At 43.3% G+C, this 20,738-nt stretch overlaps 1 protein-coding gene across 1 annotated transcript in view; it reads right to left on the reverse strand.

The window, feature by feature from the left end:
• The window catches only part of LOC126486316 (uncharacterized), a 259,900-nt gene that overhangs the window by 16,211 nt on the left and 222,951 nt on the right, over window positions 1–20,738 (reverse strand). The window contains exon 16 of the mRNA XM_050108943.1: window positions 10,367–10,569. Coding sequence (XP_049964900.1) covers window positions 10,367–10,569 — 203 coding nt within the window. The remainder of the gene's footprint in view (window positions 1–10,366; window positions 10,570–20,738) is intronic.

The following is a 20,738-nucleotide window of genomic DNA, read 5'->3' on the forward strand; positions in this document are numbered from 1 at the left end:
TCAGCGCAGTAAGGTACTTGGAGACATGACAGAATGGCAGAAAGCAGCTGTCGTTTTTGGACGTGCCCATTACAACACTGAAAAAAGTTGCCCAGTTTGTTGGTATATCAACGCAGACTGTCGATCGTGTCTACAAGGAAAGGTGTACCACTAGCAGCCACGTAATAAGGAGCAAGAACATTACTCGCACAAAGAAAGACACAGACCTGAAACGAGAATTTCTTTGACATCCGACATGGATTACTGCTATCCGTAAATGCAGGCCCATTTCAACCATTTACCTAGCGAACACTGCGAAGCGAGCTGCGTGCAATAGACATTTGAGGTCAGATACTGTGCAAAAGGCCTATTCTCACAGAAACACATAAATATCCACGTCTTCAATTGGCTAACCACAGAAACTGGTCAGTAGCTGACTGGAGGCGTGCTGTGGAGACCGACGAGTCGATATTTTGCTTTTTTTAAAACATGATGCTAGGCGTCGACTACACTGACGGTCCAAATAGTTCAGTCTGGAGGTGTTTCTCGTGCCATGACTTGGCCTACTCTTTCAGATATCTGTGAAAATCATCTAGGACATTTATTTCAACTTTCTCAGTAACAAGCTTCTTTCTTCTACAATTTCATAATAAGTATCCCGTAGACAGTCCCATCTTCTGAGACGACACCAACCAGCTCGCATACAATCCTGGTCTGTCGACAGCTCGGGTGCCTATCGCACCTCGACTGGTCCACTAAAGCACCCGAGCCTAGGCCCATAGAAAATGTCTTTAACTATGTGGAACAGCTGATGAAACGTAGGAATCAACGTCCCCGCAATTTGGTAGCTCTGCAGCATCTAACAATCATTGAGTGGCTTCAGCTCTATGTGGTATATCTGAAGAAACCTGTTGGCTCTCTTTGTCTTCGAACTGAGGTCAGTCTCAATCCTAGAGACGGTGTTGCACTGCAGTGTCATGTCTCCTGGGAATGACTAATTTTTTATCCGGTGCGTTTATTATGTTTCTTCGGCTTATATATAGACCATGATGGCAGCAACAGTAGTGGTGAAAAGGACAGAATCAAAGTTGTGTGGATGCTGAGGCAGGGGCTCACTAGAGTGCTGTATGACAAACAATTGCCTATACACTCAAAGCCAATATATACAAGACAGCCATTTGGGCCATTGCAATGTATGGAATTGAGAGATGGTCAGTAGCAGTGCCCAATGAAGGATAATGCAGTACTCCCTACTTTATCATGCTACCAACTAATATACCCATTATAGATTTTTATTTCTCCAATTCTGGAGCAAATAAGGAGAAGATGTGTTTACTGGCGTGAATACATTCACTGGATAGCAAGTTCTACTGTGGTCAAGGCTACCTAAATACTGGAAAGTAATGGAACATGTCCACCTAGTCAAGCTGTGATTGGAGAACACATTAAGTATATGATGATTGCTTCGCTATGCACAGGCGACACAACACCGTAACAGATGTGCCACTCCAGATCCAAAGAAGTGGATCTTGATAAAATAGGATGAAGACATACCCTGAGCACAGTGTGATTAGCTAATCGCTACCATTAGAACTAGACCCACGATAGACTGTCAAGCATGTCAAAGCATGGTCACAAAGAAAGCTTTCAGCTGCAGTATTTCTCCAACAAATAAGCCAGTGTTGACTTCCATGACGAAGTATACAGTGATAAAGTTTTTTTTAGCTGATGCAGCCAATGATGTTGCGACATGTTCCATTCAAATGATCTTCCAACACTAACAGTGGAAATAAAAAAAACTGAAAAACAAAGAAAACTCTGTGTGCAACTACATGTCCGCTCCTTCTCAGATACAATGCATATAAAGTCTTTAAATAGTTGTGTGATATTGCACCAGTAACTTGCTGAAAAATCACACATACCACCTAAAAAATTAGAAAATGAAATGGAGATCTATGTTATTAAATATAGGCAGTTGAAGATAAAGTAATGATGAAGCATCACGGAACTACAAGGGAAGGACTCAATCAAATGATGATAGACTTTTTGTTGCATCCGTGGCTTGTGATGTAGGTACTGATTTAGCTCATGATCCATTGAAAAATGTGACAGTCCAGTCCATTCGAGACAGTCACAAACTAGTTTTCATAGACCCTACATCTCTCCCTGATAGGATCAATATGGTTGCAGCATCAGCTTCACACAGGCCTACAACGAGCTAAGGGATACGTGGGCCAGTAAGCAATGCAGTTCTGTAGCTAGACACTACAATAATGCTGGCGTAGTACTGTGTAGCATAGTGGTCTATGGTTGAAAGGAGCAGAGAAGATAGCAGTAAGCAGTTATTGTCAGAATATGAGGGTCTGCTTAATCCTCATTGGTCTTTACCAGTGACCCCAGTGACACAGTACAGAATCCCAACTATAATGAACTGCCCATGTACCGTAAATTTTACCACATACCACATTACCTGCAGCCAGTGATGGATGAATTTATTAACCGGCAACTACGAGATGGTATTATAGAGAAAAGTACAGTCCCCGAGAACTGCCAGTAGAAATTATCCTGGAGAAAATGCAGATGGGATGAAGGCATATAGCTTTTGTTGCGACTATCGGTACGTCAATAAGTGTTTATTTATAGATTATCCTACCTCAAGTGTAACAGAAACTTCGGATAATCTGGAGAAATGCAGGTATTTTTTACCCTTCATCTGTGCTGTGGTTATCATCAGTTGGAGGTGGCACCAGAGGATCGCCAAAGGGCAGAATTTATGTTTGCTTCATGAGATTATCACTGTTGGCATATGCTGCTTGAACTGAAAAACGCACCAGGTACATTTCAGTACCTCTTAACTGGGGTAGTGCTGGATTGAAGCTAGACAATGTACAGTGTATTTAGATGACGGAATCGCCTTTATGAAGAATTTGGAAGAGCATATATTGTGGGTAAGGTTACACATGGCGCACCTAACACTTGGTTTAGATAACTTCGTGACAGAAGAAGTACAGTATTTAGGGCATGTAGTTAGTCATGAGGGAGTCCAGGTCGATACCTGTATAATAAAAGCTCTACAGGATTTTCGAGCACAACATATGGAAAGAAGTTGCAATCCTCCTTGGACCTGCTGAATTACAGTCGGAAGTTTGTACCAAAATTTGCAGCACTATAGCCACTGACTCATCCATTGAAGAAAAAAGTAAAGTTCCACTGGTCAGTCGAGTGGGAATATGCATTCAGTCATTTGAGAGAATTATTAAAACCTGGACCTATATTAGTTTTCCCAAATTATGAGAAGGAATTTGTGTTATCATGTGACACAAGCACGTATGCACAAGGCTGTGTATAAAGTCAGGGAATGGAGAGGGCAGTACGTCATCTACACCTCACTATAGTTGAACAGAGCAGAAAAATACTATCCTAGAACAGAGAAAGAGATGGTTCAGATGGTTCAAATGGCTCTGAGCACTATGGGACTTAACTACTGAGGTCATCAGTCCCCTAGAACTTAGAACTACTTAAACCTAACTAACCTAAGGACATCACACACATCCATGCCCGAGGCAGGATTCGAACCTGCGACCGTAGCGGTCACGCGGTTGCAAACTGACGCGCTTAGAACCGCACGGCCACACCGGCCAGCGAAAGAGATGCTGAGTCTCATATACAACATATTTTTCATGTTATCTGTTTGGGAGAAACTTCAAGGTCATAACGAATCATGCAGGACTGAGATGGCTGTTAGCTTTAAACGATCCATCGACCTGGTTAATGCAATGGACATTGAAACTCAATCATTTAGAGTTTGTGGTAATTCATCGACCTGCTAACTCTCACAGAAATGCTAATGGCCTGAGTCGGAACTTCTGTGCAGTACGATGAGTAGGTTCCAGTTCCATAGTGGCAAGAGGTGCAAGCTGATTATGAAGACTACAAGCCACAATTTATTGTGCACAATCGAGAGTGATGTATACAAATGAAACTCGGACCTTGTATTATGGTATCAGCTACAATGCGAAATAAAGTGCTAAAACAGGTGCATGATCATGTATTAGCAGGACATGAAGGCTGTAGACCAACAGAATGATGTGGCTCAAGTGGTTCAGATGGCTCTAAGCACTATGGGACTTAACATCGGAGGTCATCAGTACCCTAGGCTTAAAACTACTTAAACCTAACTAACATAAGGACATCACACACATTCATGCACGAGGCAGGATTCGAACTTGCGACCGTAGCAGCAGCGCGGTTCCGGACTGAAGTGCCGCTCGGCCACAGCGGCCGGCAGAATGATGTGTGAACAAATAATAGTGGTGACAAACATGTAAGCAGGATGTAAAACAATATATAAAAGCCGGCCGCGGTGTTCGAGCGGTTCTAGGCGCTTCAGTCCGTAACCGCGCGACTGCTACGGTAGCGGGTTCAAATCCTGCCTCAGGCATGGATGTGTGTGTTGTCCCTAGGTTAGTTAGGTTTAAGTAGTTCTAAGTTCTAGGGGACAGATAACCTCAGATGTTAAGTCCCATAGTGCTCAGAGCCATTTCAGCCAATATACAAAAACTGTTTACCATTTGTACAATGAACCAAATTACGTCACCAATGTAGTCTGCCACAGAGTTTACTGGAGGCCAACAAACTATTTCAGATGTTCGGTTTGTGTATCTTAGGTACTTTTGGACAGATGCCAGCAAGGAATTGGTAAGTGTAAACGATAACAAAACCATTTCTCACGCATTGTAGAAATGATACCTATTCCAAGACAACAAGTTGACACAGTGAGACAAGCCAAGGATAATAGCTGGGTATTAAAGGTTGGTACTCAAGAGATTTTGACTATGGACGAAGTTACTCAGTTGATATTAGAACTGATGAAGCAATTTTGTCATTTATTATGAGTTCGATAACCAAGAACACATGCACTACACCCACAAGGAAATGGTAGAATCGAACCTGGTTACAGGATGCTAGGGAAGATGTCGAGTCACTCTCTCAAGAGTCAATCATTACAATGACTGGGATGTGCTATTACCTGATGTAGTTGCAGTGCGTAATTCAAAAATTCAAAAGAGTACAGATCGATCATTTTATGAGGTACAGCTTAATATTTGTTATGTTGTGTAGCGTAGGTTCATTTCTTTGACCATTATATTTTACAAAAATAGATGTAATGAAATTTTGCAAGTGCCCACACCAATGTAAGTAAATGTTTGCAATGCGTTTGTTAAGTTGTTAACTAAAGTGAGTTTTATGAAGTATTTTATACTAAATAATCTGAGTGCTTAGTAGCAAAAACGATCTTACGGGCCGGCCGGAGTGGCCGAGCGGTTAAAGGCGCTACAGTCTGGAACCGCACGACCGCTACGGGCGCAGGTTCGAATTCTGCTTCGGGCATGGCTGTGTGTGATGTCCTTAGGTTACTTAGGTTTAAGTAGTTCTAGGGGACTTATGACCACAGCAGTTGAGTCCCATAGTGCTCAGAGCCATTTTTTTGATCTTACGGGGCTCTTGGAAAATACAGCATTAAATTCACTTTAGGAATATTTGAAACTGCCTTAATATATTTCGATTTTGCTCTGAATTCAGAGCAGTGGCTAAAGAAGAAGCTAAATATTTATGTTTGAATTCACTACTATCCATTTTAGTTGAAAAAAGCATCTTTTTTTAATATCGATGACTCTGAAGTATTGAACAGGTTTAAAACAGATTACGGTGGTAGAAATGCGGATCTATAAAATCTATGAAAAACTTCAGTATATGACAAAGAATGGCTTGATGTCCACTGTTCCAGCCCCCCTCCCCCCCCCCCCCCCCTAATCCAACCAGCACACTCGCGGACAGGCACAGTTAATATAGGCTACCCCGCAGGCAGCCCAATTTCACATGTGTGAGCCTTTTGACCACCCTTATATGCAGCAGGTCTGTCACGGCAGTAAGCTGCATAAGGGACGGCCCGGCTGTCAGACTGCCCCTACGCCAGCGGTTTTTTTGTCTACTTGGCAGGAGCTTGGCTAGATTTAATAGTTTCCTGATTTGCTTATTGGATTTAGTATTCTTCCGCTAATATCAGTAAGCGTTTTTTGACAAATTAACGACTTTACAGAGGATTAGGACCCCTGGATGTAGAGAAGGAACTGTGCGAGAACTTGGAATTGTCAGATGTAATTGAGAAACTGACGTACACTCCTGGAAATGGAAAAAAGAACACATTGACACCGGTGTGTCAGACCCACCATACTTGCTCCGGACACTGCGAGAGGGCTGTACAAGCAATGATCACACGCACGGCACAGCGGACACACCAGGAACCGCGGTGTTGGCCGTCGAATGGCGCTAGCTGCGCAGCATTTGTGCACCGCCGCCGTCAGTGTCAGCCAGTTTGCCGTGGCATACGGAGCTCCATCGCAGTCTTGAACACTGGTAGCATGCCGCGACAGCGTGGACGTGAACCGTATGTGCAGTTGACGGACTTTGAACGAGGGCATATAGTGGGCATGCGTGAGGCCGGGTGGACGTACCGCCGAATTGCTCAACACGTGGGGCGTGAGGTCTCCACAGTACATCGATGTTGTCGCCAGTGGTCGGCGGAAGGTGCACGTGCCCGTCGACCTGGGACCGGACCGCAGCGACGCACGGATGCACGCCAAGACCGTAGGATCCTACGCAGTGCCGTAGGGGACCGCACCGCCACTTCCCAGCAAATTAGGGACACTGTTGCTCCTGGGGTATCGGCGAGGACCATTCGCAACCGTCTCCATGAAGCTGGGGTACGGTCCCGCACACCGTTAGGCCGTCTTCCGCTCACGCCCCAACATCGTGCAGCCCGCCTCCAGTGGTGTCGCGACAGGCGTGAATGGAGGGACGAATGGAGACGTGTCGTCTTCAGCGATGGGAGTCGCTTCTGCCTTATTGCCAATGATGGTCGTATGCGTGTTTGGCGCCGTGCAGGTGAGCGCCACAATCAGGACTGCATACGACCGAGGCACACAGGGCCAACACCCGGCATCATGGTGTGGGGAGCGATCTCCTACACTGGCCGTACACCACTGGTGATCGTCGAGGGACACTGAATAGTGCACGGTACATCCAAACCGTCATCGAACCCATCGTTCTACCACTCCTAGACCGGCAAGGGAACTTGCTGTTCCAACAGGACAATGCACGTCCGCATGTATCCCGTGCCACCCAACGTGCTCTAGAAGGTGTAAGTCAACTATCCTGGCCAGCAAGATCTCCGGATCTGTCCCCCATTGAGCATGTTTGGGACTGGATGAAGCGTCGTCTCACGCGGTCTGCACGTCCAGCACGAACGCTGGTCCAACTGAGGCGCCAGGTGGAAATGGCATGGCAAGCCGTTCCACAGGACTACATCCAGCATCTCTACGATCGTCTCCATGGGAGAATAGCAGCCTGCATTGCTGCGAAAGGTGGATATACACTGTACTAGTGCCGACATTGTGCATGCTCTGTTGCCTGTGTCTATGTGCCTGTGGTTCTGTCAGTGTGATCATGTGATGTATCTGACCCCAGGAATGTGTCAATAAAGTTTCCCCTTCCTGGGACAATGAATTCACGTTGTTCTTATTTCAATTTCCAGGAGTGTATAAGGAAGTAAGTTTGAGAACACAGACAAAAATTTTATACCGGGTGATCAAAAAATCAGTGTAAATTTGAAAATTTAGTAAACCACGGAATAATGTAGATAGATGACACACATGCTTGGAATGACATGGGGTTTTATTAGAACCAAAAAAAACAAACAAACTGTGGTGTCACCGCCAGGCACCACACTTGCTAGGTGGTAGCCTCTAAATTGGCCGCGGCCCGTTAGTGTACGTCGGACCCGCGTGTTGCTACTATCAGTGATTGTAGACCGAGCGCCGCCACACGGCAGGTCTGGAGAGACTTCCTAGCACTCGCCCCAGTTGTACAACCGACTTTGCTAGCGATGGTTCACTGACAAAATACGCTCTCATTTGCCGAGACGATAGTTAGCATAGCCTTCAGCTACGTCATTTGCTACGACTTAGCAAGGCACCATTACCAGTTACTATTGAGATTATGAATAATGTACCGTCAAGAGCGACGTTCATCATTAATGGATTAAAGTTAAACGTCCGTTTTTCTAAAGTCTAATTTCCTTGTCCTGTTCCAGACCCTACGCCAGCCTGCGTGAGCTAAAACGCGTGTCTTTCGGCTTCCTCTAGTACCCAGTGTTGGCTCTCCTGCCAACCCACAACACAAACAATGTTCATAAAATGTCTGACAGATGGCGCTGGACAGCAAAACGTCAGTGACATCGCATGACAATCGTGTATAAAAGGAGCTGTCATGATAGAGAGAATCAGATGCGCCAGCAGACGCAGCATGTTGACGTTATCTGAACAGGAGCTTTTACTGAAGCTGTATTATCAGAATGGGGAATGTGCAGCGTTACGATCCTATCGCCATAGGAAGGGGATTCGCACGGGTAAAGGTCCGTTGACAAATGCAGCTGTGTAGCGAGAATGATTTCGAAGTTCGAAACCATTTAGACTATAGACCCCGTAGTGGCCGACCGAGCACAAGGCGTAATGCTGCTAAGACAGTTCAGGAAGGTATGGAGACTGTAGCGGGTTTGTCTATGCACGGGGAAGTCAGCGCTCGTGCACTCGCAAGTCACACCGGCATTCCATACCTACTGTTTGGTTGGCACTGAGGCGTACCCTCCGATGCTATCCGTACAAAATCTATCGGCATCATGAACTGTTACCTGGCGATTTAGTGAAGCGGAGGGCATTTGCGGTGTGGGCGTTTCAAAAGATGGCGGAAGATGACGATTGGTTGAGTAACGTGTTGTGGAGCGTCGAAGCTCATTTCACGCTCCGAGGGTCTGTCAACGCCCACAACTGCAGAATTTGGGCTACCGAAAATTCTGAAACTCCATTGCACGACGAGAAATTCACGGTATGCGTTGGATTTACCACATCTACCGTTATCGGGCCTTTTTTCTTCGAGGAAATGCGTGATTCTGGTTTTGTAACTGCTACCGTGACGGGTGAGAGGTACACCGATATGTTACAGAATCGCATCGTCCGTAGCCTGGATGATAAACATCTGCTGGAACGTACGATGTTTATGCAGAATGGCGCTCCACCCCATATTGCTAGACGCGTGAAAGATCTCTTGCGCGCCTCGTTTGGTGATGGTCGTGTGCTCAGCCGCCACTTTCGTCATGCTTGGCCTCCCAGGTCCCCAGACCTCAGTCCGTGCGCTTATTGGCTTTGGGGTTACCTGAAGTCGCAAGTGTATCGTGATCGACTGACATCTCTAGGGATGCTGAAAGACAACATCCGACGCCAGTGTCTCACCATAACTCCGGACATGCTTTACAGTGCTGTTCACAACATTATTCCTCGACTACACTGTTGTTGAGGAATGATGGTGGACATATTGAGCATTTTCTGTAAAGAACATCATCTTTGCTTTGTCTTACTTTGTTACGATAATTATTGCTATTCTGATCAGATGAAGCGCCAGGTGTCGGAATTTTTTTTAACTTTTGTATTTTTTTGGTTCTAATAAACCGTTGTCATTCCAAGCATGTGTGTCAATTTATACCTCTCTATCTACATTATTCCGTGATTTATTCAGTTTTCAAATTTATACTGACTTTTTGATCACCCGGTAGATCTACTATATGGTGCAAAATACGTTTGTATCGTTTTCTTTTGAACGCGTATTACAACATTTGTGTGTACATAGTAAATCTTTCGCCTTTATAGCACAGTGGACAGTGTAGCTGAGCTCCATGCAGAGGGTCCATGTGCGATTCCCGGTGCTGCGAAGGATTGTTCCTTGGTGGGAGGAATGGAACAGGGTTCTCGCAACCTCGTGAGGCCAACTGTAGAGTTGCTTGACATTGCAGTAGCGGTTTCAGGTCACGAAAAGTGTCTGGCCCCACACCCCTCCATACTGTATCCACCGATGCCACGGGCACAGATTAACATGAGTCCGCCAGGGTCTCTGGATGGATCTTACGTTTCATAGTACTGTATATCACGCAAAGACATGAAAATATTATTTTCCCTGGCATCTAAATATAGTGATGAAAATAACATTCACGGGACAGCAAGTAAATTAGTCATGAAAAGCAGTTTCGTTATCCTGTGCTCAGTCGTTACGTTATTTACAGCGGTGGTAAAACGTTGTGACTGGTATTGCTATTGACAACTCTCTGATTTGGAATGTGATTAGAATTAGATATCGGTGAGTTTGTGCAGATTACTGTGCAAGACTACCCGCATCGTTATTGTTGTTTAACTTCCATCCAAGACCCTGTGTCCGTTCTCGTATTCTCGTGTTCCGAACCAGACGCAACAGTGACTGTAAGAGATATGCGAGAGCGTACCATTTGGAGGTTATCGGCGATGAAGGCGGGGTTGATGATGCCGAGCCCCGCGCCGGAGCCGCTGGAGCTGGAGGTGGAGGACCGGCCGTGGTGCTGGAAGAGCAGCCGCCGCGCGCTGCCGTTGGAGGCGCTGGTGGGCGGCCGCCATCTGGCGGAGCGCGCCCTCCGCGCTCGCGACCCGCGGCCCAGCATCGCGCCGCCGTCTGCAACACGCCGCCGCGCCGGCCTCAGCACGAGCAACGTGCAACCTCCGCCTCTCGCTTTACTACGCACAATTCAAATAGGGCTGTTAATCAGTTAACGCCAAAAAATCAATTTTTCCTTTGACCACCCACGAGACTCTGTAGAGGTTCGTTTACTAAAATTTGCACCTTTTTTTTTGGTCTTGAAGCCGTTTTGAATATCAGCCACACCCCCTTTCAATTCAACAAGACGTACTACAAAAAGAAGAAATGATTTTTAACAGTTCTGGGAGGCACATAGTCACAACGTTTCCACAAACGTATTCAACAAGGCGGCGACGAGTAACGGGGTTTATAATGGTCCATTTTATTCTTCGTTGTTGTGAGTTAAGGTTCATTCAAATTCGCAACACTTCGTCTCGATTTTGTTACTGACTGCGACAGCAGTGCACTAAGAGACTAGCAAGGTACACTTCTGAATGCAATATCGGCGGAGTGCGAAGAGTCTCGTCCATATTGACTTTTAACGTAGCTTTTTACAATAAGGAGCGAATGTTGTGCCATAACAATCAACAATATCTAAAAAATAACAGGAAATTTGATTTTTTTTTTAGTTTCCCGAGGCCGCTGGGAGGTATGAAACGGTACAGTACAAGGCAGTTTCTTTACTACTCTCTCGTAACGTACAGATAATTACCGAAGAATGTCATTTTTCTTTAAGAACAAAAAAGGCTATTAAACAGCAGAAGACCCAACGTTTTGAAGAAATCCGTCGTACAACAATCCAACAACGTGAAGATTCGTTCGCTACACTTCCAGCCAAATCACGGAATTCTGAACATGGAAAAGTTGTATGGAATGCAATACTTGCATTATTTAAAGCAGAAAACAAGCCACCACATCCGTATCTGAAGAGAAAGCCACACAGAGGTGATAATCAATCGTCAAACGCAATAAATCTCTTTCCCAATACAGAAGAAACCAATTCTGCAAGTGTTGCTACTTCTGGGCCACAAATGGCGAGAATAACACGTGCGAGACTACATTGCGAAGCAGTCTGCAGTACAATAGTATGTGCCATTACATAAACATTTTCGTCAGCGCAACTGCTTGAACATTGTGTAACTGACGTATTTACAAGCACGTAAAAATGTTAAATCATCACACTTATTCAGGATTCTGATATGCCTGGAGTAATAATGCTTCAACTGTTCATTTACGTATCCGTGGTATCGGTAGCTGCTGCACAAATAGTTTATTAAATTTTGTATTGTTGTTGCAACTGCTGAGATACATTTCTTTTTCGTGACACATCTTTCATCTTATGCAGCTGGATTGATTTGGGGGAGAGACGAAACAGCGAGGTCATCGGTCTCATCGGATTAGCGAAGGATGGGGAAGGAAGTCGGCCGTGCCCTGTGAAAGGAACCATCCCGGCACTTGCCTGAAGCGACTTAGGGAAAGCACGAAAAACCTAATCAGGATGGCCGGACGCGGGATTGAACCGTCGTCCTCCCGAATGCGAGTCCAGTATGAAACACCGTGACTGCTCCTTGCTTACAATGAGGATTTGACCTCTGCATGCGTATTTCAAAAGAATGTTCGCTTTTGGTTCTCACGTTATAAATAAAACAACAAAATCAGTTTACGTTAATGAGAGTGAAAAATGGATGATTCGTCACAATACAGAGTTGTATGATGTATACAAAGAGCCGAACATCGTGGCTATAATGAAGACACGACGACTCCAGTGGGCACGGCATGTTGCTCGAATGCAGCACAACCGATGGCCGAAAACTGGACTCAACACCAAGCCAACCGGCAGAAGGCCCGTAGGAAGACCTAGAACTCAATGGAGTGACTGCGTATGCAAAGGCCTTCAGAGAGTGGGGCTGCTGGAAGGATGGCAGAAAGGAGCCGAAGACAGGCTGTAGTGGAGGCAATCTCTCAAAGCAGCGCACTGTCCATTGCGCCTGATCGCGTTAAGTAAGTAAGTAACGAAACCAGGGTGACAGTTAAAACTTGTGAAATAAGCGAGCAGCAACACTTCTCTTTCTAACACAGAAACAGAAGTAAGAATGCCTACACCATGTTTTAAGTGACTAACATGAAAAGTGTCTGAAGACAAAAAAGGGCTTTTTAGTATTTGCACACATATTCGTATGAGCAGAATATCCAGTGACCTATATATATATATATATATATATATATATATATATATATATATACGAGGGGCGTTCAATAAGCAATGCAACACATTTGTTTCTCGCCCAAAGGAGGCGGCCCTAAACGTAGCCTTCAAAATGGCGTCTGCAACGGAGGTGCTTCTAGACAAAGCTGTCATTGAGTTTCTTTGGGGAGAAAAAACAGACCATCGCAGATATTCATAGGCGCTTGCGGAATGTCTACGGAGACCTAGCAGTGAACAAAAGCACGGTGAGTCGTTGGGCGAGGCGTCTGTCACCATCGCAACAAGGTAGCGCAGACCTATCCTTTCTCCAGCGTGCCGGCTGGCCATACACATCTGTGACTCGTGCAATGTTGGAATCTGCGTACACTCTCATTCGATGTGATCGACGGTGCCTAATCAAACATATGACTGCACAAATGGGCGTCTCTCTTGGTAGTGCTGACGCACTCGTCCACCATTTCAAAAATGGTTCAAATGGCTCTGAGCACTATGGGACTTAACTTCTGAGGTCATCAGTCCCCTAGAACTTAGAACTACTTAAACCTAAGTAACCTAAGGACATCACACACATCCATGGCCGAGGCAGGATTCGAACCTGCGACCGTAGCGGTCGCGCGGCTCCGGACTGTAGTGCCTAGAACCGCTCGGCCACTACGGCCGGCCCATTTTAGTTACTGGAAGGTGTGTGCATGTATTCCTCGCCGTTTAACAACAGACCGTAAAGAGCAACGAAGGGCCGTCTGTGTGGAATTGTTTTCGCGTTAGGAGACTGATCGTGAAATATTTTGTCGAACATCGTCACAGGCGATGAAACATGGGTACATCATTTCGAACCTGAAAAGAAACGGCACTTCATGGAGTCTGTCCTCCGAAAAAAAGCTCAAAGCCGCACTCTGAGCCAGTAAAGTGGTGGCGACGGTCTTCTGGGACTCTGAACGGGTTATTCTGTTTGATGTCCCCCCTCTTGATGCAACGACCAACTCTGAAGTGTACTGTGCCACTATCGAGAAATTGAAGAAACGACTTGTTCATTGTCACAAAAAAGCGAACGAACTTCTGCTTCTCTATGTCAACTCGAGGCCTCACGCAAGTCCGCGCACGTGAAAGGAGCTCACAAAACTTCACTGGACTGTTCTTCCTTATCCACTGCCCGAATCTCGCACCTTCCGACTCCGTCTGTCTGGACCAATGAAGAATGCACTCTGCGGAAAGCAGTACGTAGATGATGGGGTGGTTATTGATGTAGCAAGACGTTGGCTCCGACGTCGACCAGTAGAGAAGTACCATGCGGATGTACAGACCCTCCCAGTACGGTGGCGTAAGGCCGTCTCATTGAACGGAGACAATCTTGAAACGCAGGTTTTGAAGCCAACAGAGTGGAGAATAATATAGTGTATTAGAATCCTGAACAAAACCAACCAGCTTTCATAAAAAAATGTGTTGTGTTACTTACTGAACGGCCCTCGTACTAGTTCAACACTAATAGCGAATCATGACAAACCAGTCTACTACAGCCAGATCCTAATGGAAAAGTGATTGACAGATACCGCTGTGTTACCTCATATGCCAATTGCAACAGTCAGTTTCACGCGATTCTTGCGTCCAGTAACAACAACTGTGATTCGTTTTCGCCGTTTACATTGTGTATCATTGTGACGTATTTATTTTTCGTGTCAGGGTGTCCAAATCTAGCCGCGAAAATGTGCATAAAAGTGATACAACTATTACCAACCTGTTAATCAAACTCAATATTACACATTAATGTGCAGTGTTTGAATGTAGTCCTATTTTTGCTGCCGCTACCATACGTGTGCGCAGACAAACATGATACGACAGCCTCACCCCTTTGCACGCTCGACTGTCAATCAGTTTTGTTATTCTGATCGCGCTGTAGTAGGTCAATATTTTCTCCATGGCCAATATCACTGGACATTGCAGCCCAGGGCGGAATGGAGCCAGGGGGAGAACTGCTTCCTCGCATCCTGCAGGAATTTTTCTGAGATGCCTGCTGCATCAAGCTCTACGGCCTAATCTGACAAGGCGGGGCTACCACGTTGGCATCACAGATTTAGTTCAAACTTTGTACGCCTTTAGTAAGCCATGAAAACAACAATAATGTGCAAGTGGTAAGGTGGACTGCTCTGACGATTACGAGAATGTGAGGCGACGATTTGATTCCAGCTCAGAATTAATTGTTAATCTACTTTTTTCATCACTGGCCATATTATTTAATTTGTATGACATTTAAGAAGTAATATAACCAAAAACTCACATGTATTTGCATGAAGTGATTTTTATGCTGACTACTTACTATTTTTAATTAAATTTAATTACTAGACAAACATATTTATAACTATCGACAAGCAAAAGAAGAAACGCATTGTGCTTTATACCATGACATCTTTACCGACGACGTAGGTCTTCCAACTTGCACACATAAAGTCGTACCCCCAAACGCCAAAATGTACTCCGATCTGCCAACCATGCGACGTTTATTTCTATCGGCAAGTAGAAAACTTTATCAAGGGCCTTCAGAACATTTTATTTCTGATTGACAATGAACGAAAAATTGCTTCTTTTGAAGATGGTATTAAAATCCATTCTATCGTATATCACCAACTGTCAGCACCTATATTTGCCAAAATGTTGCGCTACGCAGAGTGGTTTGCATCCAAACTATCGGAAGAAAGAGAAATTTTTCATAACGTCAACTAGGTCTGTTTTCCCTTAGAAACGTTGAACATTCCCTGTAAATGCGGGGAAAATGTATTCATTCGATGTAGTAGATGGCGTTTCAGTTTATGTTTTTTCCATATCTATATGACAAATGTCATCTTCAATGCGCGATGTCGAGGGCATATCCGACGAGTAATTGTTCATTACTCTTGCGGTCTCGCACATGGTGCCTTACTATATTACTGATTGTAAATAACGGCATTCGCATCATTATTTACCGAGATCTGATTGGGCTTTCCAAGCCTGTCCCTCGTCCTCGACAAAATAAAAACAGTAAATAGTCAAATAACATATGAATTTCACTATAACTTCTTGAAAGTGCACATGGTTTTTTTTTCATTATATTACCTCTCAAATGTCGTATAAATTAAATAATGTGACCAGTGGTGAAAGAATATAGACTGGAAAAACTAGCAAAATCTAACGACTTCCTTTTTTTTTTTTTTTTTTTTTTTTTTTTTTTTTTTTTTTTTTGTAAAATAAGCAGGATAATGCGCGCTCTCTACTTTAGATTGGGTTCCATTAGGAAAATTATGCACCGCGATCACGCAACAAGTATTGTAAACACTGGAAAATCCAGCACTTGCTGTATAAATTTGAAACTACATTTTTACCATTGCACATGGATTCCACTCACAGAGCGATCACCCTCAGTGCAAGACCGAGTCCAGCGGACTCACGACTTGCCTACAATGACTTCTTACGGTCGGTGCTTTCGCACAGATACATCAGTTACATAATAGACGCGTAAAACTATTCTTGCGATTTTCTCGGAATTGCCAGAGTAGTGCAGCTTACTACTTGCACATTATCGTGTTTTAATGGCCTACTTAAGGTGTGCAAAGTTTGAAGCAAATACGTGAACCCAGTGTTGTGGCCTTCCCCGATCTTAGCGCCTCATTTGTATTCCAGTTAAGTGATCACGTTGGTAGACATCACTACTTGAGTTTAATAATTTTCACAAACGGCCTTTGTGTTGGGAGTTTGTTGTTTACTTTGCGGGAATCGGCTTTCGTATGCAGTGTAAACATGAACAATGTTGAAACTATTTTAAATGCTAACAGAAAAGTAAACCTGTGAGGAAGGGTCGTGAGACGTGCTTGGGTAGCTCAGTCGGTAGAGAACTTGCCCGCGAAAGGCAAAGGTCCGGCACACAGATTTAGCCTGCCAGGAAGTTTCATATCAGCGTACACTCCGCTGCAGAGTGAAGATCTCATTCTGGGAACAGAAATTACCGGAAAAAGTTAGTTGCATCGGAACTGGGCCTCCGAGAACAGAACCTTGGATTGAGAGAGTGACGAAATCAAATAATCGTAACTACAAGGGAACATTTAACAAGGAAATGTATAGTTAGCACAACTTGTTGTGTAGGTGCAGCGTAAGGATATCCGATTTTCCACCCGGACGTAAATTAGTGAACTAATACATCTGTTAGGCATCTTGTACATTTGTCGGAAAAAATAGAAAAGCACAACTCCCATTTACACAAAAATGCGAAATGGAGAGTTGTGAAAGCTTACACATTATTTCGTTATTGCCCTAAACTCTTCTTAATTATGTACAAAACAAGAAAATTCCACAAAAATAATTCTTTCCCTTGTCAGATACGTTATGCATCTTATTATTATTATTATTATTACTGTTGTTATTATTACTGGAAGTGGCTGTAGTAGTATAAACTTGCCGATAAGCATACTGTTATATATAAGATGCTATGAATTTCACACTCTCAAGTTTATCTGAATCTGAAAATTTGTGAGCATCCAGAATGTACACTCACGAGCCGCCACTACTAATTGCTATTATTTTGAATAATTATCGTTTTTGTGGAGATGGATTCCACACAGGTGGTAGGAAATGTTATAACAATGACTGCTATTTTACGTTCTGTCGGATGATGAAAAGTATTGCTATTGTGACCTCCGTGGCGATGAATTTCCTTTAAATTTAAGAATTGTCTTTGGCATCTGCATGGAAAACAGCTAATCCCAAGAAGGTACTGTCTTTATATATTAAGTTTTCAGATGTAGTTGAATGTTTTTGCATATTGTTCTGATTTCCAGACCTGATGTACTTAACGCTTTAGCGGACAAGTTCAACTGCACTGTTGTAAGATGGATGAAAATATTGTAGTAATGTACATAACGTTGTCTTAACCCAAGTAGTTTCCGTCGTATAAGTGTTACCTTTACAATCCGATTAGACTACTGAACATTGTCATGTCCTACTTCCAGTTCGATATATTGCCTTTTATTATCTATTTGTGTATGTCTGTCATGGACGTTTGCTTATTGGTTAACAATACCAAGTGATAAAAATTGGTCACTATTTAGAAACTGCTTATTTTTGCTACAAGTACGTCCTCTGTTGTTCTTTTTGGAGTAATTATTTTGGCTTTTTTCATTTCAGTACAACTAAACAAGAGTTGGTTATTGGAACGTTGGTGCAACCTGGTTTATGAAATTTGCTAACTTCCAGTTTAAGCATGGATGGAGTTATTATTGGTCAGGGTTTCACACAAATGCTATCCTTAACATCTTTGCACAACTGTATTTCTTATCAGTATGCTGTCTCTGTGACACCTATCAATACTCATACATTACTTACAAAACCCATCGAGAACTGTGTGAAATGTTACGTAAAACAGTTTATGGCGCTATTCCAGATGTGAATCAGTTTCCTTACTTTATTTTCAGCACACGTATGTGATTTCGAACTACATGGAGGTTGCAAATACATATATCTTTAGAGGTAGAGAGTTTAAATTTCGGCTTCATCGAGTTCAATAGAGCAGGGTCACTGGTCTTGTTAAGTTGGGCAAGGACAGTTTGGCCTTATCAAATGAACCATCCCACTATTCGTATAGCTTGAAGCGATTTAAGGAGATCACAGATAAAAACCAGATGATCGAACGACGACTTGAACTCCACTCAAATCGAGTTAAGAAACAGTTCACTGCTTTGCCCATTGATATGCAACATAACGGTTCCGACTAATTGTAGCACAGAATTAACTGTGTCCACCATGTTGCATTTCCCTTTCCAAAACAATGCGCTGCTCAAGGTCTCGGTCCTGATACAGGATAGACATATTTGATATAAATCACTTCAGACAAGTCCTCAACACAGCCACGGTCGAGTAATAGCCTTACTCTCCATCAACCAAGTTACAATGACTTCGATCTCATCAATACATTAAAATCTAAAATTATTTATTTTCATTATGTCACTTGGTGTTTTGCCAGCATTTCGTGAACATAAACCAAAATTTCCCGCTACTTACAGTCAGGGAAAGTAAACCATTCTAAAAGAGTGGACTTCTCCGTCATTACTACCACTGTGAATAGCTCACATATTTCTGTCATTACGTCTTCTTCTCGAAAATGATCGAATTACCTTATCTGCTCTGAACAATGAGGTCTGGAGCTCTGTGCACGGACTTAAATGTGTTACTCAGAACCGTTGAATACTACTTTTGATGTAAGGAACTAATTAAATTTCAGGACCATATTACCTAATTGCCTAAATACTTTTTATATGTGTTACATGTGGATGTACGAAATCATTTACTCAGTTGAATTCCACAGCATCCAACAGACATTTTTACCAGTATATTGAGTGCATTGGTACACAATCTTGTTGATGGAACATAGTATACTTCCGGATAAATTAAATATAACTGTCGATACAACATTTGTACAACTTTTTGCCCCCGGTCGTTGGTCTAGTGCCATTAGAGGTGCGGATAAGCAGACGTGGTATCGGTATACGTTAAACGTAGTGTCAAGGATGAACTTAACATGCATTATGGTGCAACATCATTTGGTCATGACAGTTTTGTTCAGTGACTATCTCGATCACAACGTTTGATGTCAATGAGTTTATTTTTACGGGGAAAAGTAATGAACCTCAATCACAAGACTCTAGTTGACGATTACTAGTGCGTGGTTTCTAGGATCGAGATAGCTCATGAAGAAGTGTGAGAGTTCACTGTTAACATGCTTGTGCAGTTGATGGTAGTAAGTGATTACACAGGGTATCCTAGAAGTAAATGTACACCCAATTAAAACTGTATATAAATGTATGCCTGATTAAAAACTGTATTTATGGCTACAAGAGTATACCGTTTAGAGATGCGGAAGTGGTGGCAGGAATTTTGGAATAAACGATCAGTTTTCTATTTGTGCGCTTGGTGCAGGTAGCTGTAATGTTCAAGAAACAGGAAATGGTTACAAATCTGAAACGAAGAAATAGGAAGGATGTTTTTAGTTTAATGTCCCATCAACGTCGAGGTCATTAGAAATGGAGCACCAGCTCAGAAAGAACGAGGATGGGGCAGCGAACAGGCGTCCTCGTTTTCAAACTAACTATGGCGGCAGTTAATTTAAGCTACATAATGGAATAACTGAAAACTTAAATATGGAATTTGGACGCCAGTCCCCGGGAATCAAGTCCGTGTCTTAACACACCGCGGCCTCACTACGTAGTTCACGAAAATGTCAGTTTCCTCCTTTCTATTATTGGATTTAATCATTGCTAACAGTGCTGAGGAAATTTGAGGTAATATATGTGAAGATGTTCCAGTTTAACAGGAGTTTTACCTTACGAAGTGACAAGTCACCTGTTGTTGACTTACAAAGAACAGGTCGATATGCAATCCTAGCTAAACGAGTGCAAGAGTGAGACAACACTTTATGAAAAGTCAGAACAAATAATGTGTTCGGTTCTTGTGGTATTCGGAAGACAAATAGGTCTGTACATAATGTCTTGTACAAACATTTCCTATTTATTGTACAAAAAGTGGAAGCATTCGATCTTTGGTAGCCAATGGCGCCACACTTAGATGCGACCTCCCAGTCACAATGTTATCTTGTACTAAGGACAATAGCTGCTATTTCAAATGGCTACTTTTTTCTGGCAAAGGAAAATTTTATGTAGCGGACGTACTTGATATACCGTAGTCTTTGCGTAGATTTATTCTGTCTGTTGGCTTATACAGTACTGCTTCGTGTTATGAAGTGTATTGTTTTATTTCCTTGTTGTATATTAATCCTGGCTGGTTATGCAACACTCTGAAGAGAGTTTTGTCTTCATTCCTCCTCACTTCCTCTCCCAGTCATATTTGTAGCCAATACAAATAATATTTGTAATCGTTCTAAATCAAGAACCATCATGGACCAGATGACTTCTAATAAGTTAGCAATATCAAACCACTTTGCAGACGTCAGTGAGCAAACCCTCAAAATCAACTAGTAGAGTTCATG

This window comes from Schistocerca serialis, chromosome 1, assembly GCF_023864345.2.
Source record: "Schistocerca serialis cubense isolate TAMUIC-IGC-003099 chromosome 1, iqSchSeri2.2, whole genome shotgun sequence".
NCBI lineage: Eukaryota > Metazoa > Arthropoda > Insecta > Orthoptera > Acrididae > Schistocerca > Schistocerca serialis.